This window comes from Dipodomys ordii, unplaced genomic scaffold, assembly GCF_000151885.1.
Source record: "Dipodomys ordii isolate 6190 unplaced genomic scaffold, Dord_2.0 Scaffold23, whole genome shotgun sequence".
NCBI lineage: Eukaryota > Metazoa > Chordata > Mammalia > Rodentia > Heteromyidae > Dipodomys > Dipodomys ordii.
The window spans coordinates 7,613,201-7,632,488 of NW_012267239.1; the positions used below are offsets into that span (position 1 = coordinate 7,613,201).

At 46.4% G+C, this 19,288-nt stretch overlaps 1 protein-coding gene across 3 annotated transcripts in view; it reads left to right on the forward strand.

Moving 5' to 3' along the window:
- Sppl3 (signal peptide peptidase like 3) overlaps positions 1 to 15,967 on the forward strand; it is an 81,442-nt gene extending 65,475 nt beyond the window's left edge. The window contains exons 3-12 of one of the 3 annotated variants that reach the window (XM_013014534.1): positions 199 to 287; positions 6,268 to 6,387; positions 7,327 to 7,405; positions 8,234 to 8,346; positions 10,746 to 10,852; positions 11,136 to 11,299; positions 13,126 to 13,325; positions 13,922 to 14,031; positions 14,786 to 14,851; positions 14,930 to 15,967. In XM_013014534.1, coding sequence (XP_012869988.1) covers positions 209 to 287; positions 6,268 to 6,387; positions 7,327 to 7,405; positions 8,234 to 8,346; positions 10,746 to 10,852; positions 11,136 to 11,299; positions 13,126 to 13,325; positions 13,922 to 14,031; positions 14,786 to 14,851; positions 14,930 to 14,986 — 1,095 coding nt within the window. In that variant the 5' untranslated portion in view covers positions 199 to 208 and the 3' untranslated portion in view covers positions 14,987 to 15,967. Of the gene's footprint in view, positions 1 to 198; positions 288 to 6,267; positions 6,388 to 6,567; positions 6,655 to 7,326; positions 7,406 to 8,233; positions 8,347 to 10,745; positions 10,853 to 11,135; positions 11,300 to 13,125; positions 13,326 to 13,921; positions 14,032 to 14,785 lie in introns of those variants that run through there. The other 2 variants (XM_013014535.1, XM_013014536.1) reach the window with 2 other exon arrangements.
- The last annotated feature ends 3,321 nt before the right edge of the window (positions 15,968 to 19,288 follow it).

Consider the following 19,288-nt stretch of genomic DNA (forward strand, 5'->3'; position numbering starts at 1 on the left):
CACAGTGCCACTTCTCATTTTCTGGTGATTCATTGAAGATAAGAGTCTTACAGACTTTTCTGCCCAGGCTGACTTTGAACCATGATCCTCAGATTTCAGCCTACTGAATAGCTAGGGTTACAGGCATGAGCCACCAGCGCCTGGCTCTGACCTACTTCTTTCATAAGCAATAATTACCTATAAATTTTCCCCCCACAGGTCTCTTAATATGGACTTTGAAAATCAAGATAAAGAGAAGGACAGTAACAATTCTTCTGGGTCTTTCAATGGCAACAGCACCAATAACAGTAAGAAATTATATTATGTTAGTTAACTTTGCTCCGATAGCTCTTGATTCTTACTCCAGTTAATAAGTTACTGGGTTCAAGGTTCTGTGTTTAATAGAACAATAAAATCAAATCTGAATTCTATAAATCTATTACCTTTTTATGTCTTAGATCCAAACCACTGATTTCTCTTTTTGCCAGTCCTGAGGCTTGAACTCAGGGCCTGGGCACTGTCCCTGAGCTTCTTTTGCTCAAGGATGGTGCTCTACCACTTGAGCCACAGCACCACTTCAGGCATTTTCTGTTTATGTGATTTTGAGGAATCGAACCCAGGGCTTCATGCATGCTAGGCAAGCACTCTACCACTAAGCCACCTTCCCAGCCCTGAACCACTGATTGCTTTTTTTTTTTTTTTGCCAGTCATGGGGCCTGAACTCTAGGCTTGGGTGCTGTCCCTCAGCTCTTCAGCTCAAGGCTAGCACTCTACCACTTGAGCCACTTCCAGCTTTTTCTGCTTATGTGGTGCCTAGGAATCAAACCCAGGACCTCATGCATGCAAGGCAAGCACTCTACCACTGAGCCACCTTCCCAGCCCCACCATTAGTTTCTTATATACAAGAAAGTCATGTCTAAAAGCTTGCTGCTGAGATTTTTGTTTCTCAAAGATCAGACTTTATTTAAAGACACTGATGAAGCCAGGTACTGGATGCTCATGCCTGTAATCCTAGCTGCTCAGGAGGCTGACATCTGAGGATTGTGGTTTGAAGGGCAGGTGAGTCTGTGTGAGACTCTTATCTCCAATAGACTACAAAAAGCTGAAGTTAGAACTGTGGCTAGAACCCTAGCCTTAAGCCAAAAAAGTTCAGGGACAGTGCCTAGGCCCTAAGTTCAAACCCCAGAGACCAGCACTAAATAAACACACACACACACACACACACACACACACACGATGACGATTTTGTGTTGATCTCAAGTTCATTCAGTGACAGGGTGGGAGTGGGGGTTAGGCAGTACGTGGGTCTGAAGCCAAGGCTTGCTAAGTTCAGCCATGCCTTTAGCTTTGTAATTCACTCGTGGTTTTTTTTTTTTTTTTGTCAGTCATAATGCTTGAACTCTGGACTTGGGCGCTATCCCTCAGCTCTTCAACTCAAGGCAAGCACTCTACCACTTGAGCCACAGCGCCACTTCCAGTTTTCTGGTAGATTATTGGAGATAAGAGTCTCATGCGCTTTCCTGCCTGGGCTGGCTTTGAACCATGATCCTCAGATCTCAGCCTCTTGATTAGCTAGGATTACAGGCATGAGCCACCGGTGCCCGGCAATCACTCATTTTTAAGATAGTCTCTCTTCTTGTCCAAGCACATGCTTAAACTGATTAACCTGTTTCAGGCTTCCTATAGTTGCTGGGGTCACTAGCATGTACTACCATGTCTAGATTCTATCAGTTGAGAAGGAGTCTTATGGACTTGCCTGCCTGGACTGGAATCACAGTCCTCTCAGTCTCAGCCTCCCACGCAGTCAGGATTACAGGTTTGAACCACTGGCACAGAGCCATTCAGTAACTCTTAAAGAGAGCTAATTGAAGTACTTGTAAAAAACTAAGCACTATGAGTATCTCCCCTGACAGTTAATGCCTGAAAATGACTGCTTTTAGCTAGTCAAGCACTCTACCATTTGAGTCATGATCCCAGACTCTTTTACTTTCATTATTTTTCAAATAGGGTCTCACTTTTTGCCCTAGCTGACTTAGACCATGATCCTCCCAGTTTTAGCCTTCTGAGTAGCTATGATGCCCAGCTGAATATCTGGTTTTTGTTTTAAATAGAACTGTATATTAAATAGCAAATGTGCGGCAGATTTATTCAGAATATCTAAAAAATAGAAACAACCCATTGATGCATAAAATAAATTCATATGGTTTATCCATACAATGAGATAGAATTGAGCATTAAAAAGAATTCATTCTTTTTAATGCTGGGAAAGTGGCTCAGTGGTAGAGCGCTTGCCTTGGATTCATGAGGCCCTGGGTTTGATTCCTCAGCACCATATAAGCAAAAAGAAAAAAGCCGGAAGTGGCGCTTTGGCTCAAGTGGTAGAGCGCTATCCTTGAGCTGAAGAGCTGAGGGACAGTGTCAAGGCCCAGAGTTCAGACCCCATGACCGGACCCCCCCAAAAAAAAAGAATGAAATACTGATACATCTGTACTGATACACTGCAGATGTGCCTCAAAGTATTATGTCAAGTGAAAGAAGTGACACACTGCATATTGTGAATCCGTTTATATGAACCTCCCAAAACAACAGCTGTATCTAGACAAAACACAGATATATGGCTTCCTGGAACAAAAGAAGGAAACTAGCTATAAATGAGGGCTCTTGTGCAGCATTCAGATTGTTTAAAAATTAGATTATAGTGATAATTTTACAGTTTGTAAGTTTACAAAAATATCATTGAGTTATGTACTTAAGAAATCATAAAAAAAGAAATCATTGAGTTAATATACTTAAAGTTGAGTTATATACTTAAGTTTTTATGTTATGTGAATTATACCCCTGGAATTATAGAAAAAGTATGATGCTTATTATGGAAGAGTCAAGTTAGAAATGAGTCTTGTCAAGTGCTGGTGCCTGTTGTCTGTAATCTTAGCTACTAAAGAGACTGAGATCAAGAGGTTCATAAAAGCCTGGTTAAAAAGCCAGGCTAATAACATGGTTCAAGTAATAGAAAACCAACTGAGCAAACATAGGCCCTGAGTTCAAGCCCCCCTCCCATATTACAATTTAAATCATAATGAAATAGTACTACACACCTGCTAGAATAGGTAAAATTAAAAACCCCAACACACCAAGTATTAATAAGGTTATTAACAAGAAAGAACCCTTTTACATACTACTGAGTGTACATTGACACAGTCACTCTGGAAAGCAGTTGAACACACTTCGGCCCAGCAGCCTTGCCCCTACTTATATACCCCAATACAAGCATGTGCATGAAGCACACACAAGCACAAGCAAATCAGCATTATGTGTAATTGCCAGGTACTTGGAAACAGCCCAGATGTCAGGCTGGATAAATTTTATATTCATACAATGAAACTTAGTTCCTAACAGCATGGATGATTTTCATAATAAAAGAAGCCAGACACCAAGAATACATGCGCCACAGTTCAGTATACATGAAGTTCAAAAACAAGAAAAATAAGATGGGCGCCAGTGGCTCACACCTGTAATCCTAGCTACTCAGGAGGCTGAGATCTGGGGATCACAGTTTGAAACCAGTCTGGACAGAAAATCCACCAGACTATTTCCAGTTAAACACCAAAAAAGCTAGGGAACAGTGCCCAGGCCCTGAGTTCAAATGAAACAAAGCCACATACACTCTATTGTCTGACATCTTGAATTCCTTACTGAACTATAAAGATTGTTGGACATGTGTGGGTGGGATTTTCTTTGTTAGCAGGGAAAATACACACACTAATACTGTGAAGTCCATTATATCTGGAAATTGCTTTTTGTGCCTTTTTTTTTTTTAAGATTTTGTACTGGGGTTTGAACTCAGGGCCTTGAACTTGCTAGGCAGTCACTCTACCACTTGAGCCACTCCTCTGGCCTGAAAATGTCTTTGTTGGTGGTGGTGGTCCTGGAGCTAGAACGCAGGGCGTAGTTGCTGTCCCTGAGCTCTTTCGCTCAAAACTAGTATTCTACCACTCATCCACTTCCAGTTTTCTGGTAGTTAATTGGAAATAAAGTCTCACCATGTTACTTGAACCTCTATCCTCAGATCTCAGCCACTGATTAGCTAGGTTTATAGGCATGAGCCACCAGTGCCCAAACTGGAAATTACTTTCAATCCCTCCTATTGTGTAATTTATAAGGATTTGGTAAGCATTTAGGCAAAGAGTAAAAAGTCAGTAAAAAAAAAAAAAAAAAAAGGTCTACTTGGGGCTGGGAAGGTGGCTCAGTTGTTGAGTGCTTGTCTTGCATGCATGAGGCCCTGGGTTCGATTCCTCAGCACCACATAAACAGAAAAAGCCAGAAGTGACTCTGTGGCTCAAGTGGTAGAGCACTAGCCTTAAGCTGAAGAGCTGAGGGGCAGTGCCCAGGCCCAGAGTTCAGGCCCCACAACCAACCAAAAACAAATGTCTACTTGCCCATGTAATTGTAATGCTTCTGTACAGTATTTTCACTATTAAAAAAAAACAGTAAAAAAAAAGTCTATTTCAGAATCAGATGCTTATTTAGCTGTGTTTATAGAATACGAAAAAATAATGTTACTGTACATAATTTCTCATTCCCATATGTTTTTTTTCTTAGGCTGCCTTTTGGCTTTAAAGATAGTGCAGTTGGATTTTCTTACTTCTTCCTAGCTTCAGCTGCTCTGTTTAGCTTTGCTCTGTTTAGTTTTGCCAGTCACTGGAGTTTGGCTAAAATTTCTAATTAGTTAGTGGCTTTTCCTATAGGGTGGTTTCTTGTGGCCCTGTAGGAACTGCAGCACTGAATTGGTGTGTGTCGGGTGTCATATTGTCCACACCTAATGGAGCTTTACTTCTGGAGTATTGCCTCCAGTTCAAATCTGTGTGTTCTTGCTAATATTCTAGGAATGTATTCAGTTTTGCATTTTGGTTACACACTTAGATTGTTGTAAATATGTCTTACATAAGCTAGTCATTATATATAGATATTTTTGTTCATAATTTGTAATAGATTATAAAGATGTTTTGTTTGACAGAAGAGGGAAGGGTGGGGTGTATTTTCAGATTTATATATTTCTTTTAAGAGGTTTATTTCTTATCCCTACCAATGATCATTTATTTGAGAAACCATTATTTTTTCTAGGCCCTGGCACCTGCAATATCTTGTACTTCTTTGAACTATTGTAAAGCACTTAAGTTTATTTAAAAAAAAAAAAGCCTTAGATATGGCTTTAGTGGCAGAGTGCTTATCTGGAATTTGAGTGGCCCTGGGTTCTAGTCTCAGTACTACGGGGAGGAGGAGATTTAATAAGATGGCCCCACCTCCAGCACTTTTTTAAAATACTCTGCAGGTAGTTTCAGTGAGCAGCCAAAATTTGAGAACCACGGTGCTAAACCTCTCTATCTCAATATGTTACCCTCTACTTATTTCCTATTTAGAGCCCTTAAAATGTTCTCAAAATTTTTCTACTTTACTGTTTGTGGCTATGACTTACTTGCTCTTCCCCCTTCCCACCAAAGTGAACATGAGTATATTGAATCCAGAGGGTAATTATGGCAGTCAGTGAATTTAAACTACCACCTCCTTAAATCATACACAAAACCACAAGTACACTCAAATAGACTAGAGTGAGTTTTTATCACCTCTCTGTGTTTCTGGTTTGGATGTGTTGTGTGTGTGTTGTTTTTTGTACCCAGCCATCCACGTCAGTGGCATAAGGTACTAGCTCCATTCAACAAGTAATTCTTGGCACTTACTATAGTGACAGCAGTGAGGAGAGCTGGGAGCTCACACTCTCACAGGGCCTTGATACTCCATACATCACATTTTGTTTTGTTTTTGTGCTATATTGAGGCTTGAACTCAGATACTCTCACCTAGCTTTTTCTCAGTCATGACTGCTACTCTACCATTTGAGCCACACCTCCAGTTCCAGCTTTGTATCTGTGCATGTTTGCATGCACACACATATGTGCATGGTATTGGGGCTTGTTCAAGGCTCGTGTTTACCACTTGAGCCATAGCTCTACTCCTGGCTTTTTTGCTGGTAGGTTGGAGATAAGAATCTCTCAAACTTTTCTGACTGGGCTGGCTTCAAACTGTGATCCTCAGATCTCAGCCTCCTAAATAGCTAAGAGTTCAGATATGAGCCATCAGCATCTGGCATCAGTTCCAGCCTTTTGCTGTCTCACAGCTTTGTCTGCTCAGGCTTTGCCCAACCTGTCCTCATTTTGATGAATTTATATAAGTGCATGGGCACTGTGTTTGTTATGTAATTGATGGCTAACATGTCTTATTTCCCTTCTTTCAGGTATCCAAACCATTGACTCCACCCAGGCTCTTTTCCTTCCCATTGGGGCATCTGTCTCTCTTCTAGTAATGTTCTTCTTCTTTGATTCAGTTCAAGTAGTTTTTACAATATGTACAGCAGGTGAGTCTCTCTAATTTTATTTAGCCTACTAATGTTACTTTTTTATCAAAAAGATGGTATTCATCATATGCTCACACCTGTAATCCAAGCTACCCCAGAGGCAAAGACCTGAGGATCACAGTTCAGAGCCGGCCCAGGCAGACAAATCCAAAAGAAACTCCAATTAGCCATCAGAAAAGCTAGAAGTGGAGAAGTGTCCAAGTGTTAGAGGGCCAGGCTTGAGCAGAAGAGCCAAGGGAGAGCATGAGGCCCTGCATTCAAATCCCGGTACTGGTATTTTTTTAATACCAGTAAAATTAATATGTATATATCATGCCATACAAGTTTTTATTTGTAAATTTGGCTCCCTTCCTACCCATCTTTTCCTTGAACAGATCAGTATACATGTGTTCAAACCTGTTAGAAGAAAGCAAGGTAGAATGCTCATGCACTCTATGATACCATAGCTCCTTAAGTTACCAGATAGTCCAGTTTGGCATAGTGGTCTTTGGCTGCTTCTACCAATGTCTTTGAAGATAGAAATATTGATAGCTTATCAAAGTAATTCAACTATCAACTTTCTGATTTGTTTTCAAGCTGAGCAATGATAGAAATGTAAAAATCACCAGCAAAATGCCATATGTTAGAAAATTTTCCCTAGGTCCTCTACTCATCTTTTCTTGAGTTAGGAAAAATGAGAAAATCTACCCATGTGTCTGCCTACTTCAACCTTAAGAGCTTGTCTGTGCCATAGTAGAGAGAGTCTTCTGGTGATGTGTTAAATGGGTGAGGCCCTGAGTTCCCCAAAACCAACACATACACAAACACACATAGCGCATGCTCGTTCTCTAGTTGTTTCCACTTGTCAAGTAAGGTAGTTTAAAAAATTTATTGTGTAATAATGCCATATAATTGATTTAAAAAATTAAAAGCATTAACCATACATTTTTCTTTCTCTAGTTCTTGCCACAATAGCTTTTGCTTTTCTTCTTCTCCCGATGTGCCAGTATTTAACAAGACCCTGTTCGCCTCAGAACAAGTAAGGACTTGTGCCTTTGCTCGGAGTTTATAACCATGTGTGGCTTTCTCTCATTGGTGGTGGTGTCACTACTGAGCGTCGATACTAAGAACACAATGCGAAGAACTTTGGGAAGGGAGCTACGCGATCTTTATCACTGGCACACAGTGTTTCCTTTCATAGCAGAGGACTACACAAACGTTAGGAAGTAGGGGCCATTGCAGTGTGCTTCCTGCTTAGATTATGAAAAGCAAAATAGTTTTCACTGAAGCAAAGCTTTCTTTCCTGGTGAAGTAATGGAATATAGGAATAGTGGTTCCGTTCACTCTGTTGTCTATGGTGACCCAATTATGTCAGCTATTTTGGTTCACTGCCAAAATGCTCACCTCAGTTCCTGAAGCGACTGCTCCATGGAATCGAGGGCTCTGCTGACGGGGAAGGTGTGCACTTAGAAACCAGTCACCGGGGGACCTGCTTTTCCCTGGAATGGAGAACTTGCAAATACTTCATTTCTGCTAAATGAATTGAATCATTGCCTTTCTTCATTTCGTTTTCCTCTTAAGATTGTTTTCCATGCTTAGTTTCTCCAAAAAGTGATTTTTGTCGCTTTGAATTGTTAAATACACATGTTGGTAATTTGATCAAAAAAGTACATTATCGAATGGGACCAGAAGTAGCATAATTCCTCTGGGTTTTTCTAGCTTACACTGAGAGTGTCTTGGATCTTTTGCATTTCCACTGTTCAGGTATTGCTTACTGTTCTCATCCAGCCATCATGAATTCTGATCTTGAAGAACCGAAGGGAAATTTGGATTTTGAATGCCATGTCCCTGTGACTCTGTTTTTCAGGATTTCCTTCGGTTGCTGCGGCCGCTTCACTGCTGCTGAGCTGCTCTCGTTCTCCCTGTCTGTCATGCTTGTCCTCATCTGGGTTCTCACTGGCCATTGGCTTCTCATGGACGGTGAGTCTGAGATTGGACATTTTTTTTTTCTCACAGTGCTTGCTAGCATCGATGAGAGTTGTACAGGGGGCTTCATTTTGACATGTCCATGTATGTCTACAGTGTACCTGACCAAACATAGCCCGTACCCTTTCATCACTCTCCCTTCCCAACACAGCCTCCCCGTGCGCCACTGTTGCATTTTCACACATGGACATAAAGTCTTTAACACCCTCTCTGCTTCATCCTCCCCCACAGGGCCTGCTTTTTGTAAGTATATGCCAATTGTTCAGGGGGTTCCCTGTGGTATTTCACAGCTGTGTGTACAGTATTTTAATCTTACTGACTGCTTCCTTTCCCCATCCCACTGCCCCTCCTTCAGCAGCTCTCATCATCCATATGCAGCGCATTCCATACTGTGCACCTGCGAACGTTCTCTGCCTCTCTGCCACCAGTCCTCAATTATAAACATGTTCTAGGCCAGGTGCCAGTGACTTATGCCTGTAATCCTAGCTACTCAGGAGGCTGAGATCTGAGGATTGCAGTTGAAAGCCAGCCTGGGCAGGAAAGTCCATGAAAGTCTTATCTCCAATAAACCACCAGAAAATCGGAAGTGGTGCTGTAGCTCAAGTGGTAGAGCACCTGCCTTAAGCTGAAGCTTTGAGGGACAGCACGAAGACCCAGAGTTACGACTGACCGAAAAAAAAAAAAAATGTTCTAGATACATACAGATTCTGTAGTTTTCCTCAACAGTTTTACAGATAGCTTATTCAGAGTTGTACAATATTTTTTATCCCTTACACACCTAAAATATACCCCTTTTTCCCCTTCTGCCTCAAGCATCTACCAGTCAGCTTTCTGTCTCTATAGATTTCTCTGTTTGGACATTCATGTCTGACTTCCTTCATTTAGCAAGATGTTTTCAAAACTCATCAATGTCATCCTTTTTTTTGGTCAGCATGGGGCTTAAACTCTGGGCTAGGGCTCTGTCCCTCAGCTCTTCAAATGAAGGCTAGGGCTCTACCACTTGAGCCACAGTGTCACTTCTGGTTTTCTGTGGTTCATTGGAGATAAGAGTCTCACAGTCTTTCCTGCCCAGGCTGGCTTTGAACAGTGATCCTCAGATCTCAGCCTCCTGAATAGCTAGGATTACGGGCATGAGCCACCAGCACCTGGCAATGTCATCCTTTTTATAACTGAATATTACACAGTATTATATACCATTGCATATGTAGAATATAGTATACATTTTAATGTGATGTGTATAATATACTCCTTTTTATATAGAGATATAAACATCTGTATATACTGGTTTAAGATATAACAAACTCTTCTCTAATGACTCCACAGCATTTCATTGTGTATTGTTAACTATCTCAGTGTTCTTGATGGTTTTAACCCTGATGTAAACTAAGGAGTAACTAAGTTACTACTCAATTTTTACAAGGCAGGACACTAGGGTGGGTATGTTCATCTCTCATGATTGGAAGTGTGCTAGGTAGAATTCAGTGCATACATAGTTTGGCAGTTTTTGTTTTTTTGGGTCCGGTCATGGGGCCTGAACTCTGGGCCTGGGCGCTGTCCCTCAGTTCTTCAGCTCAAGGCTAGCGCTCTACCACTTGAGCTACAGCGCCACTTCCGGCTTTTTTCTTTTTGCTTATGTGGTGCTGAGGAATTGAACCCAGGGCCTCAGGCATGCAAGGCAAGGCTCTACCACTGAGCCACCTTCTCAGCCCCAAGTTTGGGAGTTTTATAAGGAAGAGATATTTATAATACTTGCAGCCAAGCACCAGTGGCTCACGCCTATAATCTTTAGCTACTCAGAAGGCTGAGAGCTGAGGATTAGGGCTCAAAGCCAGCCCCAGGCATGAAAGTCTGAGAGACTCATCTTCCAGTTAAGCACAAAAAAACATAGGCCCAGAGTTCAAGTCCCATCACCAGCACACAAAAAAAGAAAAAGAGAAAATGTAAACCTTATATAGAGAACTAGGATTACTGACGTATACCCCATTACCACTATGCTAAGCTTATCCAGAACTCTAGAGGACCTGTGCTATAGAAGTAGTCAGAGACACGGAGGTAGCTAGCAGTTAATACAGAAGCATAGCATATTTGTGTGTGGATAGAGGAAAGTCTAGTGGAGACGGAAGAGTGAATTGCTGAAGCATTTCTGCATGAAGGAAGAGGGTGTGTGCTTTGGAGCGAGTTGACTAACCAGGGCAGTGCATTCCCGGCACAGGAGGGGCCCCAGTGGCTGCTCCTCAGTCCCCGTAGGTCCAGCTGGACGGACAGGGCTGCTCCCAGCTGGTCTACATGCCTGAAAGGGAGCTCAGGGCCACCTTTTTGTCAGAGCATTGCGAACACACAGTGTTCCCAAGCCTGGTGTCCACACACCTGATGCCTGGCCATCTCCTCCCCAGCTCTGGCCATGGGTCTCTGTGTCGCCATGATCGCCTTCGTTCGCCTGCCGAGCCTCAAGGTCTCCTGCTTGCTTCTCTCAGGGCTTCTCATCTATGATGTATTTTGGGTGAGTGTCCACTGTTCTCCTCTGTGTTTGTATCCACAACCTGGCTGTCCGGTCGCTCCCTCCGGTCCTGTGAGATGCATGCGTGGCAGCTGTGCTGCAGTTGCAGAGTGGGGGTGGAGACATCGAACCCTGCAGGTCCACCGGGGTGCGAGGTTCTCTTCCGGGAACAGCAAAGGAACACTGACCCTGCAGAATTCTGGGCTCAGCTCTGCAGGATGACCGCCAGTGCTTAAAGCAAGCTGCCTGCAGCTCCCGGTTAAACTGCCTTTCTCCACCTCGGCAGGTGTTTTTCTCAGCCTACATCTTCAACAGCAATGTCATGGTGAAGGTGGCCACGCAGCCGGCTGACAATCCCCTCGATGTTCTGTCCCGGAAGCTCCACCTGGGACCCAATGTTGGGCGAGATGTTCCCCGCCTGTCTCTGCCTGGAAAATTGGTCTTCCCAAGGTAAGAGCTAGCTGTTGGGCCTCGTCCCATAATTGGGAGCCACTGCCTTCCTGTTTCTGCCTTGGGTGGGTGTCTGTCTGTCCTGCCATCGGCTTTCTGATCCAGAATGGGAGAGGACCAAGTTACTGCTGCTTGTCTGAGAAAGTGAGGGCGGGAAAAATTATACTCCACTAGTGTCACACAACACTGGATGGCTCCTCTTTGCACCATTTTTAATTGGCTGGAAATAGCTAGGTGCCAGTAGCCCATGCCTGTAATCCTAGCTACTCAAGAGGCTGAGGTCTGAGCCTCACAGTTCAAAGCCAGCCTGGGCAGGAGACCCCATCTGAGACTCCTGCCTCCAATAAACTACAAGCAAAGTCAGAAGTAGAGGTGTGGCTCAAGTCGTAGAGAACTAGCCTTGAGCACATGAACTTTGGACCTGGGTACTGTCCCTGAGCTTAAGACTGGCAAAAAAAAAAAGGCTGGAATTAATCAAATCTAGATCTTCACTTACAAGACATTTGTTTTTTTAAAAAAGTTCTTGCCGGGCGCCGGTGGCTCATGCCTGTAATCCTAGCTACTCAGGCTGAGATCTGAGGATCGCAGTTCAAAGCCAGCTTGGTCAGGAAAGTCCATGAGACTCTTAGATCCAATAAACCACTAAAAAACCGGAAGTGGTGCTGTGGCTCAAGCAGTAGAGCGTTCGCCTTGAGCTGAGGGACAGTGCCCAAGCCCAGAGTTCAAGCCCCATGACTGACCAAAATAACAACTTACAGTGACAGTGGTTCATTTCTATAATCCTAGTAGCTATTGAGGGAGCTAAGTCTGAAAATGAAAGTTTGTAGCCAGACAGGGCAGGCAAGCCACAGGACTCTTTATCTCCAGTTAACCAGCATAAAGCCCAAAGTGGAGACATAATTCGAGTGGTAGAGCACCAGCTGTGAGCAAAAACAAGAACCAAAGAGAGCATAAGGCTGTTTTAAGTCCCAGTACTTACTCTCACATTTACACACACGTTCTCTTTGTTATTTTTTGTTGGTCGTGGGCCTGAACTCTGGGCCTAGGCAGGGTCCCTCAGCTCTTTAGCTCAAGGCTAATGCCCTACCTCTTCATACGTTCTCTTTGTAAACTTACAATGTTCTGGTAAAAATTATACTGTTCGTGGTAATACAACCTTGTGAAAATTAATGCACTGTTTTAATGCCCTCTCTGATAGCTAAGTACTTATTTGTAGAATGAATGTGACTTGGGCCTAGTGGTGCACACCTGTGATCCCAGTCACTCGAGAGGGGAAGGCAGGAAGCCTGAGTCAGAGGCCAGTATGGGCAAAGTTAATGAAACCTTATCTGAAGTGTGGGTAGAAATCTCTACTGTGTGAACACTGGCAAGAACAAATAGAAACAAAGGGCTGGGGGCACAGCTCAAATAGTAGAGCACTTGTGCAGAGGCCCAGGTTTAGTTGTAAAACTGGGGAAAGAATGAGTGACGTGCCTGGTGTTGGCAGAGGCGGTGGCTGTGCTGCTCACCCCAGCCTGCGTGTAGGCGGCGTTCTGGGAAGCGGCTCCCTCCTCAGTAGACTGAGCCTTTTAAGCTGCTCCCTTCAAAGTTAGTGTTCAGCCAGGCACAGTAGTGTTGTGCACACCCTTAACCCAGCCCTCTGGTGGCTGACAGGAGGATTGAGACTGAGGCCAGCCTGGACTACATGGTGAGAGCTTGTGTTGAAACAGTACATTTCCGTGTGCCATTCATGGAAGGTCTTTGACGTCTTAAAAGGTGGGCAGACTCCACACAGGGTGGAGCTGCTTGTCCAGCGTGGCCTCCTAACATGCCGCTCTGCCTCGCAGCTCCACAGGCAGTCACTTCTCCATGCTGGGCATTGGGGACATCGTGATGCCTGGCCTCCTGCTGTGCTTCGTCCTCCGCTACGACAACTACAAAAAGCAAGCCAGTGGCGACTCCTGCGGCCCCTCCGGCCCAGCCAACATCTCTGGGCGCATGCAGAAGGTCTCCTACTTCCACTGCACCCTCATCGGGTACTTCGTAGGTAAGAGGCCAGTGTGCCCAGCCCAAAAGGTGCCACCTGCTTGGTGCCCAGAGGCACAGTGCACGCACGTGCGATTGGTGAATGAATGGCAGAAATCCTCTGAGACTTCAGTGAATGCCTATTAGGCTCCTGCTCCATAGACCTTCATGCATTCCAGCAGGTCTGTCACCTCTCACTCCCCAAAGGCAGACCTCCAGGCAAACAGGAAGAGACTGTTACTATGCTAGGAATGACTGTAACCACGCTCACACACACCTGCTGTGGCAAGGGATAGGGAAGAACACACCTCCCCTGAACTAGCTCAGCGCCGCACACACTGCATCATTTCAGCCCAGGACCCTAAGGGGCCAGGCAATGGCTTTACCCCCCGTTGGGCACACTGAGAAACTCAGAGGCAGTGCAGAGCTGGAATCTAAGCCAGGTCTCCTGCTTGTGCAGCAGCGTCACACACCGCAGGAAAGGGCCAGGCATGTGCTGGGGGGAAGGGCGGACATGAGCACTGGGTGCTGGCCAGGACTGGAGGCGGGGAAACAGTGGCTGGACCACAGGCAGCCACAGGTGACAGCGCCTCTCACTCACAGTGTCTCTGCTCCTAGGTCTGCTCACTGCTACCGTGGCGTCTCGAATCCACCGAGCTGCCCAGCCTGCCCTCCTCTACCTGGTGCCATTCACCTTATTGCCGCTCCTCACCATGGCCTATTTAAAGGTACTTGAGAAAGCAGTGGCTCTTGTCCAACTGGGGCGGAGTGTTGTTTACTAGTTGCTGCAGGCCGTTCTGCTTCAGCTCTGAGCTCTTGATCACAACTGTGCTTCCCGTGCTGGACTCAAAACTCTCAGGACTCAGAGCCGCTGGTCAGACCACTGTACCACTGGCTTGTGCATTAATGACCTCTACGCTAGTGTCCTGATTTTTCCTAAAGCAGCGTTGTAGGGCAGACAGGGTGGCACCTGTGTGTAATCCCCTCTGTATGGGAGATTGAGGTGACTCAGGTTTGAGGATACCCTGGACACCTTAGACCCCTGCTTCAACCAAAAAGGGCTGCGGAGGTAGGCCAGTGAAAGTGCTTTCTGGGCATTTACAAGGCCCTGGGGGGAGCTCAGTGAGGCCCGTTTCCTCCCCTGTACCAAAGAGAAAAAAGCAGTGCCCTGTTGCCGCCTACCGCTTTCTAAAGCCCATGCTGAGTTCATGTGTGAAGCAAATTAAGAAAGAGTACTGGTCCTGAAGCAGTACGAGATTTTTTTTTTTTAATGAGATTTACAGAGATAAGCAAATCCCATTTTACAGCTAGGAAGCTGGACAGCTTTGTTGACTTGTCTAGATTAACTCACTGTGCAGAACTTGCATCAGGACCGAGCGCGGACAGAATTCCTAAAAGGAGCTTCTCTCCTGGAGCTCCGGTTTCCCAAAGCGTTCGGTGCCCATGTCAATCTGTAACTCAGCCCAGTCCCTTGTTTCCCAGGGTGACTTGCGGCGGATGTGGTCTGAGCCGTTCCACTCCAAGTCCAGCAGCTCCCGGTTCCTGGAGGTATGATGGATCCTCAGACGTGACCACAGTGGCCGTCGTCATCCTTTCCTCACCTCGTGGTTTTGTTTCCTTTTGAAGCCGGCCTGGTACGGAGCGTACCTGCCCCGGGACTGCGTGTGCCTGGCGCGCATCTGAAGGAGCCGGGCTGCAGGAGAGGGTGCCGAGGCAGCCCCCGCCCCCGCGGCGCGCCGCCTCCATTTTTGTGGATCTGCACTGACTGTAACCCTGCGGGGAGATGGAGCTGTGACTCTAAAAGCTACGGACAGCAAGGAGTCGTTCTGGAACTTTGGAACACTAAAAGGATCAAAAATGTTAGCAAACGAAGTTTCTTCAGTGACCCTCCAAAACTCTGGGACCAGTTTCCCGTGGGGGATGCAGTTTCCGAGAACCAAGACAGAAGCACTTCTGTCTGATACTCTTCTTTCCTTTTTTTGGATTTATTAAATATTTTCTGTGGTGTGAAGTGACTTATTAAATCCACAGACATTGTGACTTCTTACAACACACACATAAGGATTTGTTGTAATACGTTCATGTCCACCCAGCGTCGTGTTGGCAGTGAACAAGGGCACGATTTTTATACAAACGTACAGATACATATATATATATATATATATATATATATACACGTCTATATAGACACACACATGCGCGCGCATAGATATATACGAGTAAACAGAAGACAGCCTGCCAGGACGGTGCGGCGCGCACCAGGCTGCTGGAACTCTGAGCATGCAGAGCAGTCCGCGTGGCCTCCCCGCACGAGCTGCGTCTCCCCACGAGCGAGCGAATCTGTGGGCACCGCACCGCACCCGGACTGGTGGACTCGTGGGCTGCAGGGGACTTGTACTCTGAGCAGTGTAGCAAACTAGGGATGAAAAGTTGAAGACTTTTTGGGCCTTTCTTTTTACAGCTTCTCCCTCGCAGGATTTTTCGTAGTTTCTTCTTGAGCCAATGCATGTATGATAGCGGCCAGGCGTCCTTGTGCTTTCTGATCATAGTCATGTACTCCCTGTAAATACATTTTTCTATTTTATATTTTTTTGTATTTTTTTGGCATTTTGTTTCATTGGTGTGCTGTATTTTCCATGCCCTCAGTCCTTTAAGAAAAAAAAAAAGGAGAAAAAAAAAGCAACACAATCCTGTCCTTGCCGTTGTGATTATAGTCTTGCTTTCCCTGTGGTGGTGGCTGAGTGCTGGGGACAAATGTCACTGCTCCTTGCCAGGCAGCTGCGGCTCACGCCTGTAATCCTCACTACACAGGAGGCCAAGATCTGAGGATCACAGTTCAAAGCTGACCCAGCCAGGCAAGTTTGTGAAACTCATGTCCAGTTAACCACCAAAAAGTTGGAAGTGGTGCCGTGGTTCAAGTGGTAGAACACCAGACTTAAGCAAATAAACTTAGAGACAGCACTCAAGCCCTGAGTTCAAGCCCCAGGACCAGCACACACACAGGCATGCAGACAGACATAGCCACTGCTTCTTTGAGACTGGCACCAAATGCTAGGACTTGGGGAAAGCACAGGTGGGCCTGGCCCGCAGATTCTGAGCCTGCGCAGCACCCTCTGCTGGCAGGCATTCATTATGACCAGCCTTTGTCACTTCAGCCTCATGGTGGCGGAGCACCTAGGCATTTCCTGCTGCAGCTCTGGTTCAGTTGTGAAGGTGTCAAGGCATTGAAACTGGCTCACCAAACTGAAGGCAGAGCTGAAGACAGACGTGAAGTGTGGCTTTGTCAGCCTTCAAAGGACACAAGTAGCTAAACAGGATGGAGCTGAGGGGACTTGAGGAAAAACTCAGGGGAAGGACAGAGCTATAATTAAATGTGCCAGTTGCAGTGGCCCCAGCCTATAATCCCAGCTACTCAGGAAATAGAAATCGAAGGATCATGGTTCAAGGGCAGCTGAGAAAAAAATGACCAAGATCCCATCTGAAAAAAGGCCTAGTCCTCTAAAGGTTGGGGGGGTGGGGAGAATAGGGTGTTCCTTCTTTTTGTCCACCTGTTAAAAATAGAACCTGCCTTGTCTGTTCTCATGCTACAGCTAACTACACCCAGCCTGCTGCTGATGGCAGAGCCTGAGAAGAAAGTAGCTGGCTGCTGTGAAGTAAACTCATCAGTAAGAGCCAGAGGTGGGAAACGGGAGGAGAGGGGCAGGGGGAGGAGAGACGGTTGGAGGGGGGCGTTGTTAAACCTCTTTGTATAACTAAGTAATGAAAGAACAAGAACTGGGGAGAGGGAAGTGACGCTGTGGCTCAAGTGGTAGAGCGCTAGCCTTGAGCTGAAGAGCTGAGGGACAGCGCCCAGGCCCAGAGTTCAGGCCCCATGACGGAAAAAAAAAACCTGGTGAAAGGTATTGGAGAGTGATTCAAATAGGAGAGTGCCTGTTTAGCAAGTAAAAGGTCCTGAGTTTAAATCCCAGTACCACCAAAGAAAGAAAATAAAATCTTGCTGGTGGCTCAACCCTCTAATCCTTAGCTACTTAGGTGGCTGAGATCTGAGGATCATGGTTCAAAACCATCCTGAACAGGAAAGTTTGAGACTTTCTCTAACCAGCAGAAAGCCAGAAGTAGAGATATGTGGCTCAAGAGGTAGAGTACCAGTTGTCAGTGAAGAGCTGAGACAGTGCTCAGGTCCTAAGATCAAGGCCCAGCACCAGCACACACAAGTTTGTTTGTTTTTGGGGGGGGGGTGTGGACGGCTAGGAATGTGATTTAGTGGTAGAGTGTTTGCCTAGCATCCATGAAGCACCCAGGCCCAGAGTTCAAGCCCATGACCGACCAAAAGAAAAAAAGCTCAGGGACAGTGCCTGAGCCCTGAGTTCAATTCCCAGGACTGGAAAAAAAAAAAGTTTCTCTACTTCCAGCAGTGAAATTGCATCTGGACCAATGGCTTTCGACAAGTGCCAACCTTGCCACAGACCTGGCGCTCAAGTCTAGCCAATCCCAGTCCCAGAACTTGAGCCTCTTCCTTCTGGAAGGGACAGACCAAGTGAGACTTTCATCCAGAAAAAAAAAATCTCCATGTCTGTGCAATTTTCACAGTTAACTGGAGATTCCAGTAGGTTCTAACCCATGTTTGCATGCAGGCAGACCCTTCCAGAGCAGCACCTTGCTCCCTGTCCTTACCACCCCAGCCACACTGTCGCCCTCAATCTTCCCTTGGGGTTTAAGGCCCTCCCAGGCCTCAGAGGCCTTGTCAAGTCCATGCGCGTTAGACGGGGACGCAGGCGCTTAGCAAAGCTCACGCGCCGCCCTGTGGGGCTGCGCTGGCCGCTGCTTTGGTTCACTTGCTAGTGGACGTGGCCGCCTGCGGTCAGATACCACACTGGTTTGAAGCCAGGAGGGGCAGGAAAGCCCAAGAGACTCCTCTCCAGCTAACTGGCAGAAAGCCGGAAGTGGAGCTGTGGCTCAAGCGCAGGGTGCTAGCCTTGAGCAAAAATGCAAAAAGTGCCCACACCCATCCTGAGTTCAAACCCCAGGACTAGCAAAAACAAAAACATCAAAAAGCTAGCTGAGGCTGGCATGGCTCCTTTGGCTCCTAGTCCATTTCTCTGGCAAGTTACGAGACTTCCCTCTGCAGTCGAGCCTGTGAGCCTGGCACTAGGCTGTGGGTACCAAGGTGGCAGGATAGGTTCACCTGCTCATGAGCGCCCCACCTAAGCCCCACAGAGTCCAAGAAGGGACACAAGGCTTGCGAGATGGCCCAGGAAGTGTGCCAAGCAGTGGGCAGCAGTGAGGCATGCCTGCGAGGCATGAAGGGCAGGGAGCAGGTGTCCACAGGACGAAGCAAGCTGCTGGCAGCCCAGCCCAGGGCTCCCACTGCCACTCCCTCAGCCTAGCTTAGAGATTCCAGCCTTCCAATGCGCCATTGCCCCGCCCACCCACGTCGAGTGGGTGTGGCCAGCCAGCACCGGCCCTGAACTGCATTCTGCTTGTAAACGGATTCTACCATTGGAGACGGGGTCCCCTCACCAAGACAGTTGGTCTTGTTCCAGATTTAGCCCACGTGGAGAGAGCACCGGGGAGAGCAGAATGCAGTCTCAGAAAGCATTGGGTGGAGGTGACGGCATTCTGTAGATGAGTAGAGCCTGCCCCCACCCTTCCACAGCCACCAGGAACTCCCTCCGAGCTCTGCCCTGGGGCCTGTGTCGTTGCACACCAAGCCCTGGCCTCCTCACCTTCCCCAGCCTGTTTCCCAGAGCAGCCTCCGCCTGGGGCAGCCCTGCCGAGAGATGTGACAGCTCTGTGCTTGCTAGGCAGATGTTCTACCACTTAGGTCATGGCCCCAGCCCTCTTTACTTTGACATTGTATGTGTCTGTACTGGGGCTTAAACAAGGCCTGGGTGCTGCCTCTTAGTTTTTTCTCTCAAGGCTGGCATTCTACCATTTGAGCCACAGCACCACTTCCAGCTCTTTGCTGGTTAATCAAGGATAATA